The sequence below is a fragment of the Calypte anna genome, chromosome 24, assembly GCF_003957555.1.
Source record: "Calypte anna isolate BGI_N300 chromosome 24, bCalAnn1_v1.p, whole genome shotgun sequence".
Taxonomy (NCBI): domain Eukaryota; kingdom Metazoa; phylum Chordata; class Aves; order Apodiformes; family Trochilidae; genus Calypte; species Calypte anna.
The window spans coordinates 4635391-4650746 of record NC_044269.1 but is presented as its reverse complement, the minus strand read 5'-3'; the positions used below and the strand labels follow the sequence as shown (position 1 = coordinate 4650746).

The following is a 15356-nucleotide window of genomic DNA, read 5'->3' as shown; positions in this document are numbered from 1 at the left end:
CAGGACCAGCCCATGATGCTCAGTTGTACCTACCTTGCTTTGCCATGGGTGGCTCTGGGAGCAAGAGGGGATAGGGATGGGGGCAAAAGCCTTGGGTCTGTGCTCCAGGAGGGGTTCACCCTCCCCAGGAAAGGCAAGTCTGGCCTCTGCTTGCTTCACTCCACAGGGTCCAGGCTGCTGGAGGCCTGGAGGGGGGCACGGTGGGAGCTGCTTGGGAAGGATGTTCCCCCCTATCCAGGGGGTGAGGACAAAAGCTGTCCCTGCCCTCACTGCCCTGCCATGGCCCCTTGCCCCACCGCCTCACACACGGCTCCAACACACAACCTAGGGTTTTATTGTGCAGACAGAGGAACACTCCTGGAGGAAAGGGATTTTTTTGTTGTCATTGTTGCTTTTTGTAGGGTTCTATATTTTTTTCTTTTTTTTTTTTTTCTTTTTCTTTCCCCCCCCCTTCCCCTTAACAGAATTTCTTTTACGACAAGCTGTGGAAACAACTACAAATGTTCACCAGAAAAAAAAAAATAATAATGAGACTCGAGCTCTGCCGGCTGAGCTCTGCACCTGCCCCAGTGCTCACCAGCAAGCCCAGGGAGCTGGGTGACGCCAGACCTCAGCTATACATGGCCTCAGCAGCACTAGACAGCAAGCAAGCAGGCAGGGAAGGGCAGGGAACAGGCAGGGGAGCAGGAGGCAGCTCAAGGAGTCTGGAGAAGAGTGAGGAGAGGGGGGAAGCTGCTGCTGTGGATGGCGCTCTGCGGCGGTGGCACAGCTCAGGTGGGGCTGGTGTTCACCCCAGGGACAAGGAGGGTCCTGCCTGCATCTTCCCCTACCCCTGTGCCACACCCCGGGGTCCCCAGGGCCATGGGGACAGGGCTGGGTTGGCAGAGGTGAGCTGTGCATCCTTCTCCCAGCTCTTGACGACCCCTGGGAAGGTACTGGACTTGGGGAGGCAGTGGCCAAGAGCTGGGCTGCCCTCAGGCACTCTTCTGCTCTTAAATGGGACAGGGAAATGCTGAAACAGGGGAGAGAGAAGAGAGGGGGCACATGGGCTTCTCCCAGGGACTGGTGGAAGACTGCACTGGAGGAAGGCTGCTAAGCCTCCCTGGGTCCAGGCACTGGGATGTGTGCCATGAGGAAGGATCCAGAGCTCCCAGATGTTTCCTTCGGGAAGACAGAGTGAGAGATCCCTGCAGTGACCTTGGGATCACACTCTCGTAAGGAAGACCCATCCCCATCAGCCTGCCTGGATGTAGCTCTGAGAGCCCCTGGGGTGAAGGTGGGGCTGTGGCTAGCTCAGAGAGGCTCTGCTTGCCTCCACTGTGAGCGGGTGCTGGCAGCTCTCGTCACAGCTAAGGGCTGGTCCCCAGGGAGATCAAGTAGTGTCTTGGGCTCAGGCAACCCAAAGGTACCTGGTGATGTCTGGAGGAGGCCTCACTTCCAGCTCAGCTGTAAAAAAACAGATTAGGAAAAACTTGCTGCCAAAGCACACTTCCAAGGAGCTCCCTCCCAGTGTCCTAGAAGATCCTGAAGGAGGCAGGGGCATTTGTTGGGTGCCTCCTGGACCTTCTCTCCTTCCAACTTGCCCAGGTCCAGTATCATACCATGCCTCCCCTGCTCATTCTGTCTCCTCCCTGCTTAATTTAAGACAGGACTTGCCTAGTGTCCCCTCCCAGTCACGGCAGCTTGGGGTGACTCAGGGCGAGGAGGCAGGCTGAGAAATCAGTAAGCCATGTGGTTAGAGGGCAGGGTGGGCTGGGGATGCTGGCAGCCCCATCTCCTCCAGGGGCTGTGGGCACAGCACCCAGCAAGGGGACCCCTCACACCCTCTCGCATCACCTCTCTCTCTCTTCTTACCTGCCAATCCAGCTGGGTGTTTTTCCCCCATTTGAGAACAGGCAAACCCCCAAAATTAAAGGGTCGGGAGAAGCGTGTGGGGCCGAGTCTCCAGTATTCCCAACAGGAGCAAAGCAGCCAGCCTGCCCAGCGGGGAGGTGTGATGGGGAAGCAGTGCTGCCTAGCAGAGCCACCATGCTTCGGAGCGGGGCAGGTGTGCGTGTGATGCACAGGACAGTGGTCAGCGTTAGATATACGGCTTATATAGAGATAACACAGAGAGAGAGGTTCCCCTTGTTCCAAATGGTTCAGCTTCTCTTCCCCAGGGTTGCGTTCTGGCGGGGGGAGGCGGGTGGGCTGGGGTACCGGGTGTGTGCGTGCGTGCGCCTGAGTGCGTGCGGGTGCCTGCGGGTGCGCGCTCCTCGTTTCACAGGGACACGAAGTCCACGGCTTGCAGGAGAGGCAGGGAAAGGAGAAGCAGCAGCAGCCACGAAGTGTTCTGGATCAAGAGGCTGAAGCCGGCGCATTTCTCCAGTTTGTCTGTGAAGGAGACAAGAGACAGAGTGAAATCCCTCAGGAACAGGGAACGCTTCAGGCTGGGTGTTCCAAGGGTAACGGGGACTCAGCTTCTTGCCTTTGCTCTGACACCCAAGTGCAGCAAGTCCCATCCCGGCCCCTTGCCTGTTTCCCCTCCTTCCTCGTGCCCTTGTAGTGGCAAAGCTTTTGGGGGCACAGAGACTCCAGGAAGCATCACCCTGCTCGTGCCTCACCAAGGTTACAAGGGGATGGGCACAAGAGAAGACAAAGGGCTCTGCCTCTAGAGGACTGCTGAGGGATGCATGTGGAAAATCCCCACTGTGCTCCTGCTCCAGACCAGATGCCTCTTCAGTCCTTCACCAGCAGACTTGTCCCCTCTGCTGGGACTGACTATGAAGCATCACCTATGGGATGACACCAGGGCAATGTGTCCAAGGCAGGGCCCAAGGGATATAAGGGGAAGCAATCTGAGATGGGGCAGATTGAGGGTATCTGTGTGTCTGGCTGCTCTCCTGGCAGTAGGAAGGACATGTAAGGGTTGGGAAACATTTATGGCTCTCAGGAAGGGTTTTGGGACACCAGAGGGGTCACAGTTTCCTCTGCTGGACCCGTGAAGTCAAGAAGCAGGTGGGAAGGAGGGACTGAGGCCAGGTAGCACATCTCACCTTTGATAACAGTGATGTTCTTTATCTGGTTGCCAGTGTAATCGTTGGTAGCCTTCAGCTCACACATGTAGACCCCCTCATCACTGGTGGTGAAGCCCTGCAGGTAGAGGCACACCAGGTTCTTGTGCATGGTGACGTTGGCTCGGCTGCGGTAGATGTTCTCGGAGACGCTGATGGTGCTGTGGATGACATGCTTCCTGTTGTCCTTGGTGATGCTGAACTCGTAGGTCAGGGGGTTGCTGGTTTTGTTCTCATAATGGCAGTCCACCCGGAGGCTCTGGCCCAGCAAGCAGGCACTCAGGTCCTTGATCATCTGGCAGTTGGCAGCCTGGAGAACTAGGGAGAGACAAACAGGGATTAGAGAGGGAACAGTGGGCACTGAGGGTGCCTGTGCACCTGGCCCTTGTCTGGCTGCTCTGGGCTGGAGAGCAGGGAGGTGATGTGTGTGTGCCAGCTGTACCTGTCAGGATGACAGCAATGCCCACGGTGGGGTTCATCTTTCCACTGAGGTGCCCAGCTGTAGCTGTCGCTGAGAAGGGAGCCTGGACAGGGAGAAAGAGAGGTGGTTAGGCACACATGGGTGGGCACTTGGTGGTGCAGACATGGGCACACGGGGCACAGGTGGGCAGGTGGCCTCTCCTTGCACAGATGATGCTCTACAGCCTGCTCCTCATCGTGATGTCTGAGTCACTGCATAGGGACCAGCTGGCCCTGTGACACGCTAGGGATCCAGGCAGTGTGTGTCAGGCCAGCTCTCTCTCCCCTGTCTCTGTCTGGATCCCCCACATTAAAAGAGCATGACACAGACCTTCAGCTGCCTGCCATGGGGCCTTCCCCTCCTTCTGACCCACGCCCAGGCTGGGTGCCCAAACAAAGGACAGGCAGGAGAAATCAGGATGCACTCTGCTGCTTGCCCACCGTGCCCAGAGGGCTGTGGCTCATGGTGATTGTGCTGCCAGGTGAGGGACCCTCCCTTGGCACCAGTGGGTGCCCATCCTGCCAGCCCCCCTGCAGCTCCAGCGGGTGAGCTCAGCAAAGATGACTCATTGCAGTGCAGTGAGGGAAAGGGGCCAAGAGCATCGAGAAGGAGGGAGGACACAGCAGCTGGACAGAGAGCCAAGACTGCTGAAGGATGGCACTGGGTCTCCAGGGGCTGAGCTGAGCTTCCCCAGCCACAGGGTGGAAGGTTTTTGGGGTTGTAGAGTCCCCCCTCAGAGTGCCCAGCCCTGTGCCCCCCTCCTTTTAGGCTGCCTCCTGGTCTGTGTGGGTACAGGGATGGAAGATGTGCTGTCAGAACCCCAGGGGTGCTGACAGTCCAATCCAGCTGAGAGGAATCAGTTAAATGTTTGCAGCCCAACCAAGCAGCCACATGGGGAATCCAGCTGCAGACATGCGGAATGGAAGGAGAGGGTGGGGGAGCAGCAAAGCAGACACCAGGGCTGAAGGACACCCTGAGCACTCTGCAGTCAGTCCTGCAGACTGGGGAGGGATGTGGGGCCAGGTCCAACAGCAGAGGTGAATTACCCTCCCCTTGGGTCTCCAGGCTGGCAGAGGGGACAGCAGACCCACAATTTGAGCCTGGCTAAGCATCCAGAGAAGAGCCGGGAAGTGCCTGCACCGCAGCCAACTGGAATGTCTTTTAAGCATTTTTTTGGTCTTTCATATAACATTTTAAGAGGAAATACCAAAACTGTTTGCTCACTCTGAAGCTGTGGAAGATGACTGTGTCCGCAACCCTGAACCCTAGCCAGGAAAAAATTTCCCTTCTGTTTGGTCTTCCCAACCAAGAGGTTGTGAACGGGGGCAAAGGCTTGATGGAGGTCATCCTGAGTCTCCTCTGGGGTCCTAGAAACTGGTCTCTCTACCTTTCTTTGTCATTTCTCGGCTCCACCTCATCTTTTTTTAATGTCCTGGGACACCATCTAGGTCACAGTCAAGCTTTCCTCCAGAAAATCAGTGCAAATGAGCTCCCAGAGATGGTGGGCTTCCTCCCATCGATGTATAAAAACATTCTTATCTCCTAAGCTCTGAGTTCACAAGCCCCTGGATCCCTCGTAGCCCTCCTCTCCTCCTGACAGTGGTGCCAGGAGCAGAACTAACCAGGTAATTCGTGATCCCAGGGGCTTTGTGAAGGGACCCGAGGATGGCTCCAGCCCTCGCAGATCAAAGCTTTCTTGTGAGGGCTCTACCACCCGCCCAGGGCCACCCCAATGTGCCCACCAGGGTGACAAACAGGCCGTGGAGAGAGGCTGGCGTCGGGGAAGAGGAGAGCCAGACGAACGGGCTGAGCCCCTGGCTGCGCTCGGGAGCGGCTGCAAAAAGGGGGGATGTGCATGCTGCGTGCGGGTGTGCAAGGAAAAGCAGCAAGGCAGGATGAGGATGCACCTCTGCCCGGGCTCTGCGAGGGGCAGGAGGGGTCGGGGCTCCAGCTGCCCCCCGCGAAGGGCGCGGGCACGCGTGTGGCACCGCGTGGCAACCAGAGGAGCGGGACGAGGCTTGCGGCACAAGCGTGCGCACAGGCGTGCCCAGGGAGGAATGCCGCAGTCCCCATCCTCCAGGGGAGGGGAGCAGGGGAGCATCGGCTACCAACGCCAAAACGCTCAGATCATCTCCCTTGGTGACCGCAACCCTCCACACCCAGCCCCTCCCCGGCGGCCAGGCTCGGGCAGAGCATCCCGCCAGCCGGGCAGGAACAAGAGGCTACCCCGGCCCCGCCGACCCCCCCGGGATGCTTCGGACCCTCCTCCCCGCGTCGTCCCGCAGGGTCGCGTCAACCCCCGGGGGACCCCCGGTCGGCGGAGCCGCAGCGCGGAGCCGGGATGCTGGGGCTGGGGGCTGCCCGGGGCGGGGGGCTGCCGGGGCAGGGGGCTGCCCGGGGTGGGGGTCGGTGCCTACCTGCCCGGCGCTGTCCGGTGCTGCCCGTTGCCGCCGGGGCTTTCAGCGCTGTCCGGTGCTGCCCGCGCTGCCCGGCGGGGCTGTGGGCGGTGCGGCGATCCCGCAGTTTGGGAAGGGATGGGCGGGCGGCCCCAGCAAATCAGTGCCGGGCGGCGTCACGCAGGGTCGGCCCCCGGCCCTGCGGTGTGGGGGGAGGTGGAGGTGGGGGGTAGAGGGGGGGCTCTGTCTCTGCGGGGCTGCCCCTGCCCCGGGATGCGGCTGTCACGTCCCCGGGGGGCTCGGTCCAAGCCTGGGGCACGGGTGGGGTGTGGAGTCCCGGAGGAGGGAAGCCCCTCGGGCGGGGATGGGGGCACCGGCAGGACGACCCCTCAGCCTGGCGGGGCTGGGGCACACACCCATGTAGGGGGTCCCGTTTGGTCCCCTTTTCACTCCCTTTCTCCTCTTTCTGTGAACTAGAAAGGGCAAAAGATCCCCACTGCCATGAGAACTTGGTGTTTTGCAGATGAGCTGCCAAGCCCTGTCTGCCCCCTGCAACGTAGAAGTTGTTTTGCTGGGAAAGATGGATTCACTGGAAGTGGAAAGAACGAGTTTGGCTTGGGCTTTGCTGAGGAGGGAGGGAGCATCCCCTCTCCCCAGATGTGTAATGCCCAATGAAGTCAGTCTACACCAAGCCACCAAAGACCCAAGCAACACAGGTCTCCTTCAGGTGGGAAACGGTGGCTGGAATTGCAGCTCTGCCTGTGATGCCATTGGCCACAAGCCTTAAGTTTTAGGCCCAGGGGTGGTGGCAGTGAGGACACAACCAAGGGCTTACCCCCCACAGGCTCCCATCACTGTGTGGTTGGGAAGGGGCTAAGCAGAACTGCTTTCTGCACAGGCAAAACATGTTTGGACTCAGAGAGCAGCTTGGCTAAAGATCTCTTCCCTATTCTTGGGACAAGGTTGAGGTGACAGAAGGGTAGCACTGGGGAGATGTTCTCCCTGTGGGTTTGGGTCCCAAGGCACTTCAAGAAGGAGCAGAGGCATTCAGGATAACCTGCTCTGTCCTCACCTTCTCCCACACCCTGAGGCTGGGCTCTGTAAAAAGGGATGGCTCTGTGAAAGATGATATGAAAAGTCATATTCTGCTCCAGCAGAAACTGATCCCAGGTGACATTTGAGTGCTGAGGTTTTGGAAGGTGGCTGTGCAACAGAGTTTTGCTAACCCTACCAAATCTGGGCTCTGGCCTCTCACTCACCATGTGGGCTGCAGAGCCAGACACCCAGGCTAGCTAAGGGGGGCTGTGTGATGCCCAGGGGGTGTGCAGCAGGGTTCCCAGTGTGCTGCCATGAGGAGACCAAAGGCCTGACCCCATCAGGTGTGGAATGGACCCTGACTGTGGGGTCATACAGAGCTGCATGTGCACTGCAACACAACCACACCAGAGACCCAGGATGGTACAGACTGACAGTGCTGGCTAACGATAAGGTTAAAGGAATGGCAAACTGACAAAGAAATCCACCACAAGCATGACTGGAAGCAGGTCAATGCAATGCCAGCAGACAAACACAAGAAATGTTGTTGCTATGTTGTCAGGCTGTAAAAAAACAGCAAGCAGGCAGTCTGCATCCCACCTCAGCTCACGTAACCATGTGCACACATGTGCAAACACACAGGTTCCTTTTCCATCTAGCCTCACATCCCCACAACCTTTTCCACATCCCCACCCTCACCCTCAGATATGTGAGCACAGACAGCCAGGGAATTCAAGCTCAGAGAACTGGCTTTTTAAGGCATGCAGTTGCCCAAGCCCCATTGCAAAGAGATTTCATCTCCCTTTAAGTTCCTGGCTGGTGGTGCTGTGGAGGCAGGTGTGATTGTGCAGTTTCTGGGCAGTGCTGGCAGTGAGCATCCTGCCTAGGTATTTGCAGGAGGCTCCTTGCAGAGGTTCTCCAGCTGGATCGTCCCTTCACTGCAGATTGCAGTCTGGCTGCCTTCCACAAACCAGAGAAAATCAGTCCCCAAGTCACACCTAATGCACTGACCTCTGAGTAGTGGCTGAAAGAAAAGACAGGGGGTGGGAAGGAGCAAATCTAATAATGACAGAGAGACAAATGGAGAGGGGGACAGGCAGCCATTTGCAATGGAAGGTTTTGGGCAGAGAAACAGCCAGCCAAGCACAAACACCAGGGTAGCCAAACAGACTTAGTGCAGTACAGCAGCTGTGGGTCGATGCAGCAGGACAGACAGACAGGAAGATACAGGCAGGGCACAGACAGCCCTCCTAGGAGCTCAGATCAGCCAGACTGCTCCTGTCTGGAGAGAAAGCCAGGATATGTGGAAAGTCAGCTGGAGTGTGTCAGGGACATCACTGCTCTCAGTAGCTGCAAGAGGCAGGTTGGGAGCAGAGGGACTGACGGGGACCACGACTCTGGTGTCCGGTGCTGCTGCAGCAATTGAAACCTGGCCTTGCCGCAAGGACATCCTGCTGCAGGGGATGCCCTTCTTCTAGGGGAAAGGCAGGTGCACATCCTTACTAAGAGGAATCTCTCTCCCTTTCCTCCAGCCTACCCCCAAACACGGGAAGCAGAGTCCCTCCCTCTCCCTCCTGCTCAGAAATCACCACGCAGCAGTGCACTCCAGGTCCTGCTGCAAGACGTGGCAGCAGGATGCCCAGGCAGCAGCCATTCCCTGCCAGCAGCCATTTGCTCCCCCACTGCTCATTGCTGAGGAGAGAGGACATGAGGCCCCCAGCTACCAGGATCTGAGGGCTGTGTTCCTGAGGACAGACCCTTGGCACCTTCTCTGAGGCCATTAGAGCTGGCAGAAGGAGGAGTGAGGGAGGACAGCCGAGAATCTGTGCTATTGATCTGGCTTGGCTGATAGAAATGCTCCCCTGCCTCGCGGTGCAGTGCTTGCCCCTGCATTTCCCCACTCCTCCTGGCACACTGGTCAGGCCTCAGAGCTCCAGGATGGCTTCAGAGAATTCATGCTTCTCAGTACTCTAAATCAAACCCTGCTGCTTCCCACCCTATCTTTGAGGGACAAGAAAGGGAGGCTGCAGAAGAGCTTTGCCCTTGATTTGAGACAAAATGGCTCTTGGGAGCCCCGTGAGGCTCCATGGATGCTATATGTAGCATGGCCCAGATACGAAGCCCGTGGGCTTTGTGGCATTACTGCGTAGAGCAGGGGTGGAGGAGACTGTGCTCCCCTCCTTCCTGCATGCAGCACACAGACACGGAAAACAGGGGCAAGCAGGGATCCTGCTGCAGCACCAGGCTGGGGTCTGCTGTGCTTCAAGCAGCCACAATAGCCTAGCAAAGGAGATGTCTGGCTGGCACAAAGCCCCAGCTCTGCTAGGGAGTTTTGTCTGCAATGGGCCAGGCTTCTCTTTGATAGCCTCTACCTGTTTTATGGCTGTGTCTTGGGTACAAAAAGGCCCCAGAGACTCAAGACCTCAGTCTAATGGTGATGCAGGGTTAGGAGGTGCCTGTGAGGAATCAGCTCCAGGCCCTGCATCGACAGACTTGTCAGCAGTAACGTGCCTCACTTCCTTCCATTCCTCCCTCTTTGCTTGCCCACCATGGCTGGCAGAAAATCCTGGCTCTGTGCTCACACCTAGTTGTGGAGAAGTGCCCCAGCCTGGGGGTGTTGTGCCCTCCTGCTCATCGTGGTGGCTTGCCTGCACAGGAGGCTTCTCTAGAAGGCTGCTAGCAATGAGTATTTACTGCAGTGTAGGATCCCCAGTAATAAATCCCTGCTTTATCTGGTACTGCTGACTTCCACAGAATCCCAGAATCATCCGGGTTGGAAAGCACCTCTGAGATCATCAAGTCCAACCCTTGATCCACTCCCCCCTGTGGTTTCCAGCCCATGACACTCAGTGCCACATTCAGTCTCTTCTTAAAAACCTCCAGGGATGGAGAATCCACCCCCTCCTTGGGCAGCCCATTCCAATGCCTGATCATCCTCTCTGGAAACAATTTCTTCCTAATATCCAACCTAAACCTCTCCTTGTCTTACTGAAAGCTGCCTGGGAGAAGAGACCAACCCCACCCCTGGCTCCAACCTCCTTTCAGGGAGTTGTAGAGAATGATGAGGTCTCCCCTAAGACCTCTCTCTCCACCCTGCTGGCTCTAGCAGCAGCCAGACAAAATCCCAGCAGGGAATCTCTCCAGCCCAAGCAGAGCAGAGCAATTCCCCTGGCTGTTTGGTGTCCATCCACAGGAGTGGGTGACCATCTCCACATGCCTCTTGCCCTTCCTGCCCGGGGACACTAAAACTTTCCTGGAAGAGATTTGGAAATCCTTGTGGGAGCCAGCCAGGACACTAGGAGCCAGCTCAGACTGGAAGAGGGTGTTGACTGAAGCACACTGCTTGCTCGATTTGCTCCCCAGACTGAGTGGGAGCAGCACTTTGCTGCCTCTTCCAGCTTTCTCTTTGCTGCCTCCCAGTGCAGCCAGCTCTCAGCAAGGGCTCATTTTTTTTGTCCCTCCCCACACTACTGGGATAGGAGAACTGCTTTCTGCACCATGCCCTGCAAATCTGATCTCTGCTGAGCTTGGAGGGAGATTTGTCCCCGGGGAAAGAAGAATCATCTCTGCCAACTGAAGCAGGCAGGCTCAGCAGAGAACTCAGCTCCCAGCTCAGACCTTACAGATTCACATCTCTTACCTGCAGAGGAAGTGTTCAGAGAGCCTGTATGCAGCTTCTTCACAAAGGGGCCATGTCCCATGGGTTCTTCATGAGAGAGGTAACATGGACAGAGCTTGAACTGGGAGAAGATGTCAATTCAGAGGGTGAAACTCCCCCTGTACCATCTGAACACCTTACCCTGTGACACACCACCTGCCTCCCCTTAAGACAGCAATCAAAGGGAGTTCCCATGGGGGCTAATACCAGGTTGTGCAGCTTTAGAAGCCCAAGACAGGCAGCTGACTGCCAGAGCAATTTTAGGCCCCTTTGTTTTGGGGAAATTTACCTGTGTGGAAAAGAAGCCTCCTAGAAATATGCTGGAGAAAGGGGTGTAGAGCACAGCAGTGATGCTGCTTCCCATCCCTAGCCTGGCTTCCTCCTTTCTTGTCTCAGGAGATGAATAATGCAAGATACAGAACACGGAAATAGCTTCCCTGGATTTTCTCCTCCTACTTACTGGGCCTTAAGGAATGGAAACTGTTTCTTAGCATTCCTTATTTATGAAGAAACTGCCAGGCCAGGATGGTTAACTCTCCCCAGGCAGGTGTCTGCAGATTGTTCCAGGGAAGAGCCACTGGAAGGGCCTCCCTGTGCTCCAAGCCAGCCAGGAAGCTCCTCACTCTGGAAAGACAGAGGTTAAATAAAAGCAGGCAGGCTTCTAGAAGATTTTTTTTCACCGAGGCTGCAGACTCTCAGGTCAGAAGGATGCCCAAGCCCAGCTCTCCCTCTGGCAGGACTGGAAGGGCAGGGGCAGTGGCTGCAGCACACACAGTGCAGCCCTTTAGCAGCCACACAGCTGCTCCCTGCACTAGGGTTTGTGTCATCGGCTCCAGCACTCTCATCTCCCCCATTGTTAGCCAGGACAAAGGGAGCATGGAGCAGAGCTGATCCAGGAAGGGCTTCCCCCTGCTCCCTGCAGCAGACAGAAACCAGAAATCCCACACTGTCCCTCAGCCCTCCTAACCCCAAGGACACCCTGGACAAAGGGGGAAGAGAGCACTGCCTGCCCCACACCTGATTCCAGCTCTATGCAGGGCAAGTCCTGCTCTGTGTTACCCTTCTCAGCATCAAGCCACAAAAACAGCAGCAGCCTCCCAGCCACATCTGGCCAGGCAACCAGATCTGTGTTGTCCTGGTTTGCTCTGTGATTCCTGCCAGTTTGCAATGACACATTGGAGCAAAGGGAAAAATTCAAGCACTTACCAAATAGTTTTTTAACCCACTGTTATCTCTCTTGGCTTAGAAGATTGGAGAGCCTTCTGTTTATGGAGGCAGATAGAAGTCCAAGTACCCCATCCCCACATCTATAGTCTCTTTCAGGTGCAGGAAATTTATCAATTCTTCCCTCTGTGAATCAGTTTCACCACAGAAGAGATGCTGAAGAAATTCCTTTTCTTTTTTTTTTGGCCTCTGATTTCAAATACTGATCTCTAAAACATATTGTCAGTAAAACAGCATAGTAAAAAATGATCACTGTGCTTTTGTAAAGAGAAACCCAAAGACAGGGAAAAAGTTAGAAATTAGAGGGAAAGGGAAAAAAATACCAACTTAGATAATAGTAGTGGAGTTACCCAAGCACCCACCCAAATGTCCAGAGCTGAATTGTCAGTAACAAAAAGGTTTGGGGAAAATTTAGTTGGAGACTTGGCCCAAGCCTGATTCATAAATGTTAGCAACCTTAAACTTTGAAAACTAGCTCCAAAGTGAACTTTTATTGGTATCTTCTAGAAGATTTCAAGCATATTCCCTCCAAGACCCCCTTTTGCATTGAGTGTACGTTGTAAATTGCATGCACAAGTTGGCAGTTAAGTTCCTTAACTGAGCTCCACACAATCACCACCGTTCCCTTAGGAAGATTAAAACCTTAAATGCAGTTTTGGGTTGTGGGTTGAAGAGAAAAAAAACCCCATCATGATAGTCACCTTTCTGCTTTAGATAAGGTGCTAGAAGCTGAACAGGACCTTCCATTTAAAACACACTTTAAGTTTGACCTCACTGACAGAAAGCCCCCTTTGTCAGCATATTAACATGAAAAATGTCATTTTCACAGAACACTGGGTTTATTCCCAACACCAGACACTGGGATAACCTCTGCTCAAAGGTCCTCTTCTATGGTACTGAGATCTGGGAGTGTAGAGTTGTGTACCCACATCCAGAACTACCCAAAAATACACTTAAAAGAAGTTTTTATTGCAAAAACTGAACATGAACTGAAAGAGAGCTTTCTATGTAGCTTCAGAGAGGTTGAACAACCCCAGGCTCTGAAGTTACACAGCACTTGATTAAACATGCATTGCAAAAGCAGTCTGGGAATAGGCTAGTTAGAACTTAATTACAATTTACTTACTCTCCTGCTCTTCTAAGACAATTTACATACTTTATTACTCCGTATTGCTCTCAAAGACTTAACGTAGTGTTGGATAAGTGCATAGAGCAGTCAGACAGGAGAACCAGAATATAGACTGGAGCTCCTTCAGAGAGGTAGAAGCTGGCCCAGATCTGTGGTCACTAATTGCCCCTACACTACTGCAATATCAGCTACATGGACACCACCTTCTGACACACAGAAATACATGGGACATAAAAAAAACCATTGATATAAATAACTGCAAAGTTAAAAGGATGCAGAAAAATGGTAACAGTATGAGAAAGAAAAACGTGAAATATGGATAACACCAAAACAACGACTTTCAAAAAATACCTTTTATTAAACACACATCATTACACCTGCTGCTCTGGGAACACGGTGACAAAGAACTTCCAGAAGGTTAAATCCTGCTGTTACCTTCCCTTTAAAAAGGCTGCAATAAAAACATAAAAAAAAAAGCAGACATTCCTAAAATAAACCAAGACAAGAATCTTCAGCACTAAAAATGTAAAAGACTGACAGAAAACTTATGAAAGGGAAAAAAAGCTCCAACGAATTATATTAAACCAAACCTGAAAGCTTAACAGGAGGTGCAGAAAAAACTTAAAAACCAAACTCTAAAAAAAAATACCAATAAGAAAATAAAATATAAAAACTCCAAAACATCCTCTCCCCCTTCACCTCAGCTCACCAAAGCGGCGCTCCATCGAGGTCCAGCTGGGCCTGGAGGGGGGCTCGGAGGCGGGAACCCTGGGCAAATGCAGCTGGGCACGCAAAGAAGCAGCCGCCAAGGAGTCTGCACTCCCCGCCTTACGGGGCTCTCCCACCGCTGCCTCCATCTCAAAGCGCCCGGGACGTCAGGGCATTGGCCAGGCCCTCACTTACAGGCCAGCCCTGCTCCCAAGGGCCAAACACAGGCTCCTTCCCAAGTTCTCTCTCTTTCTGCTAACGGGGCGCTAGCCCCACACAGGCTGCCTGCTGCTGAGCACAAAGGCTCCCACACCCAGAGCCTGCTTACAGGCGTGTGGACGCACACCCAGGGAGCCAGGGAGCTTGCCTTTCCCCACGCTAACAGGAACGAGACTCTACAGCAACGCACTCCAGCTTCACGGCCAAAGGCCTGGGGAACGATGCCCCACACCCCCTGGCCCCACGCCTATGAAAGGCCGGGCACAGGGGCACCCGCCTGCTTACAGGGGGTCCCTCCAAACACCTCCCGCCGAGCACAGAGGGCACGCACAGCCCTGATTACAGGGTGCTCCCCCTCACCTCAGCACACCCAAAAAGCCCCACGCAGGAGCAACAGCTTCCGGCCGACACCCGACTCACAGGCTGGCCCTCCTGCCTGCACCACCACCACACCACCTCTTCAGTACTCTGCAGCCCAGGCAGAGACCTAAACCCCGACTGCGGGGAGCTCACCCCAGCCAAAAGCAGCAGCGTCCAAGGCGGGACGACCGCGCCCTCCGGCACAGCGCTTCTTCCTCAACCTGCACCCGCTAAAGGGACAGGGAGGGCTCGTTCCTGGCGGATGCATAAAAGCAGCCTCCCCAGCCCTGCTTACAGGCACCTGGGGCTGCTCTGGGGACACAGGGCTCCACAACTTGGGACACACACCCCAACTAGGGGGCTGGCAGCTCAGCAGCAGGACAGGCAGCCACACAGGCAGAGACTCCAAGCCCTGACTACAGGTGGGTCACCTTGCCTGCGCCACAAGCTAGCGCCTTTGCTCTGTCCTTCCAATTAAAGGGGCAAGCCTGGACCCTCCCTCCGGTCACGGGCTCAGAGGGGACCCCCCTGTTACTGCACAGAGCCCTGGCTCTCCCCGCAGGGAAGTTCAGGCTAAGTACGCTGCAGTCATTTTAAGGGGCCTAAACAAGAATCTCAATCATGCTCTCATACCAACACAGACGTGGACAAACACACACAGACACACACACACACACACACAGGGGAAAAAAGAAGTTCCCATAAGGGAGAACGAGCCCGGTGCAGCCAATGTCTGGGGAGCCAACCCTCACACCGATCAGGAGAGGAGAGCCTCAGAGCTGCTATAGGGCCTGCATGGAAGCCAAAGGGCCTCAACATGCAAAGGGCATACACTGATTCCACCAAGGGAAAAAGGCTGTGACCCACACTGACTCCAGGGGGTCAAACTGGCCAGGCCACCAGCAGGCACAAAGCCATACTGAGCCAGAAGAGGGGGACAGGGAAAGGACCCTCCCCACCTTACGGGGGGCCCTGGGGGTCCGGCAAGCTCCCTTTCTCCCCCTCGGGTGCAGAGGCCGTGGCTCTCTCCCTCCTTACAGGGTTGCCACTCGCTCCGCACAGCCAAAGGAGCAAGAGGCCAAAAAGGCCAACAACAGCAAAAGCAAAGACCCAG

The 15356-nt window shown here is 55.2% G+C and overlaps 1 protein-coding gene across 2 annotated transcripts; it reads right to left on the bottom strand.

Annotated features, from left to right (window-relative positions):
* Positions 1 to 318: 318 nt before the first annotated feature.
* THY1 (Thy-1 cell surface antigen) lies at positions 319 to 6040 on the bottom strand. Of its 2 annotated transcripts, XR_003988542.1 has the most exons (5): positions 5931 to 6040; positions 3496 to 3577; positions 3036 to 3371; positions 1855 to 2373; positions 411 to 1446 (listed from the first exon to the last, which is right to left on the bottom strand). XR_003988542.1 is itself a non-coding variant. In XM_030464866.1 (4 exons), the coding sequence occupies exons 2-4, from the start codon at positions 3530 to 3532 to the stop codon at positions 2261 to 2263; spliced, it is 486 nt and encodes a 161-aa protein (XP_030320726.1). In that variant the 5' UTR covers positions 3533 to 3577; positions 5931 to 6039; the 3' UTR covers positions 319 to 2260. The 2 variants fall into 2 exon arrangements, 1 of the variants encoding a protein (XP_030320726.1); XM_030464866.1 differs by having other exon boundaries at positions 319 to 2373; positions 5931 to 6039.
* Positions 6041 to 15356: the final 9316 nt, after the last annotated feature.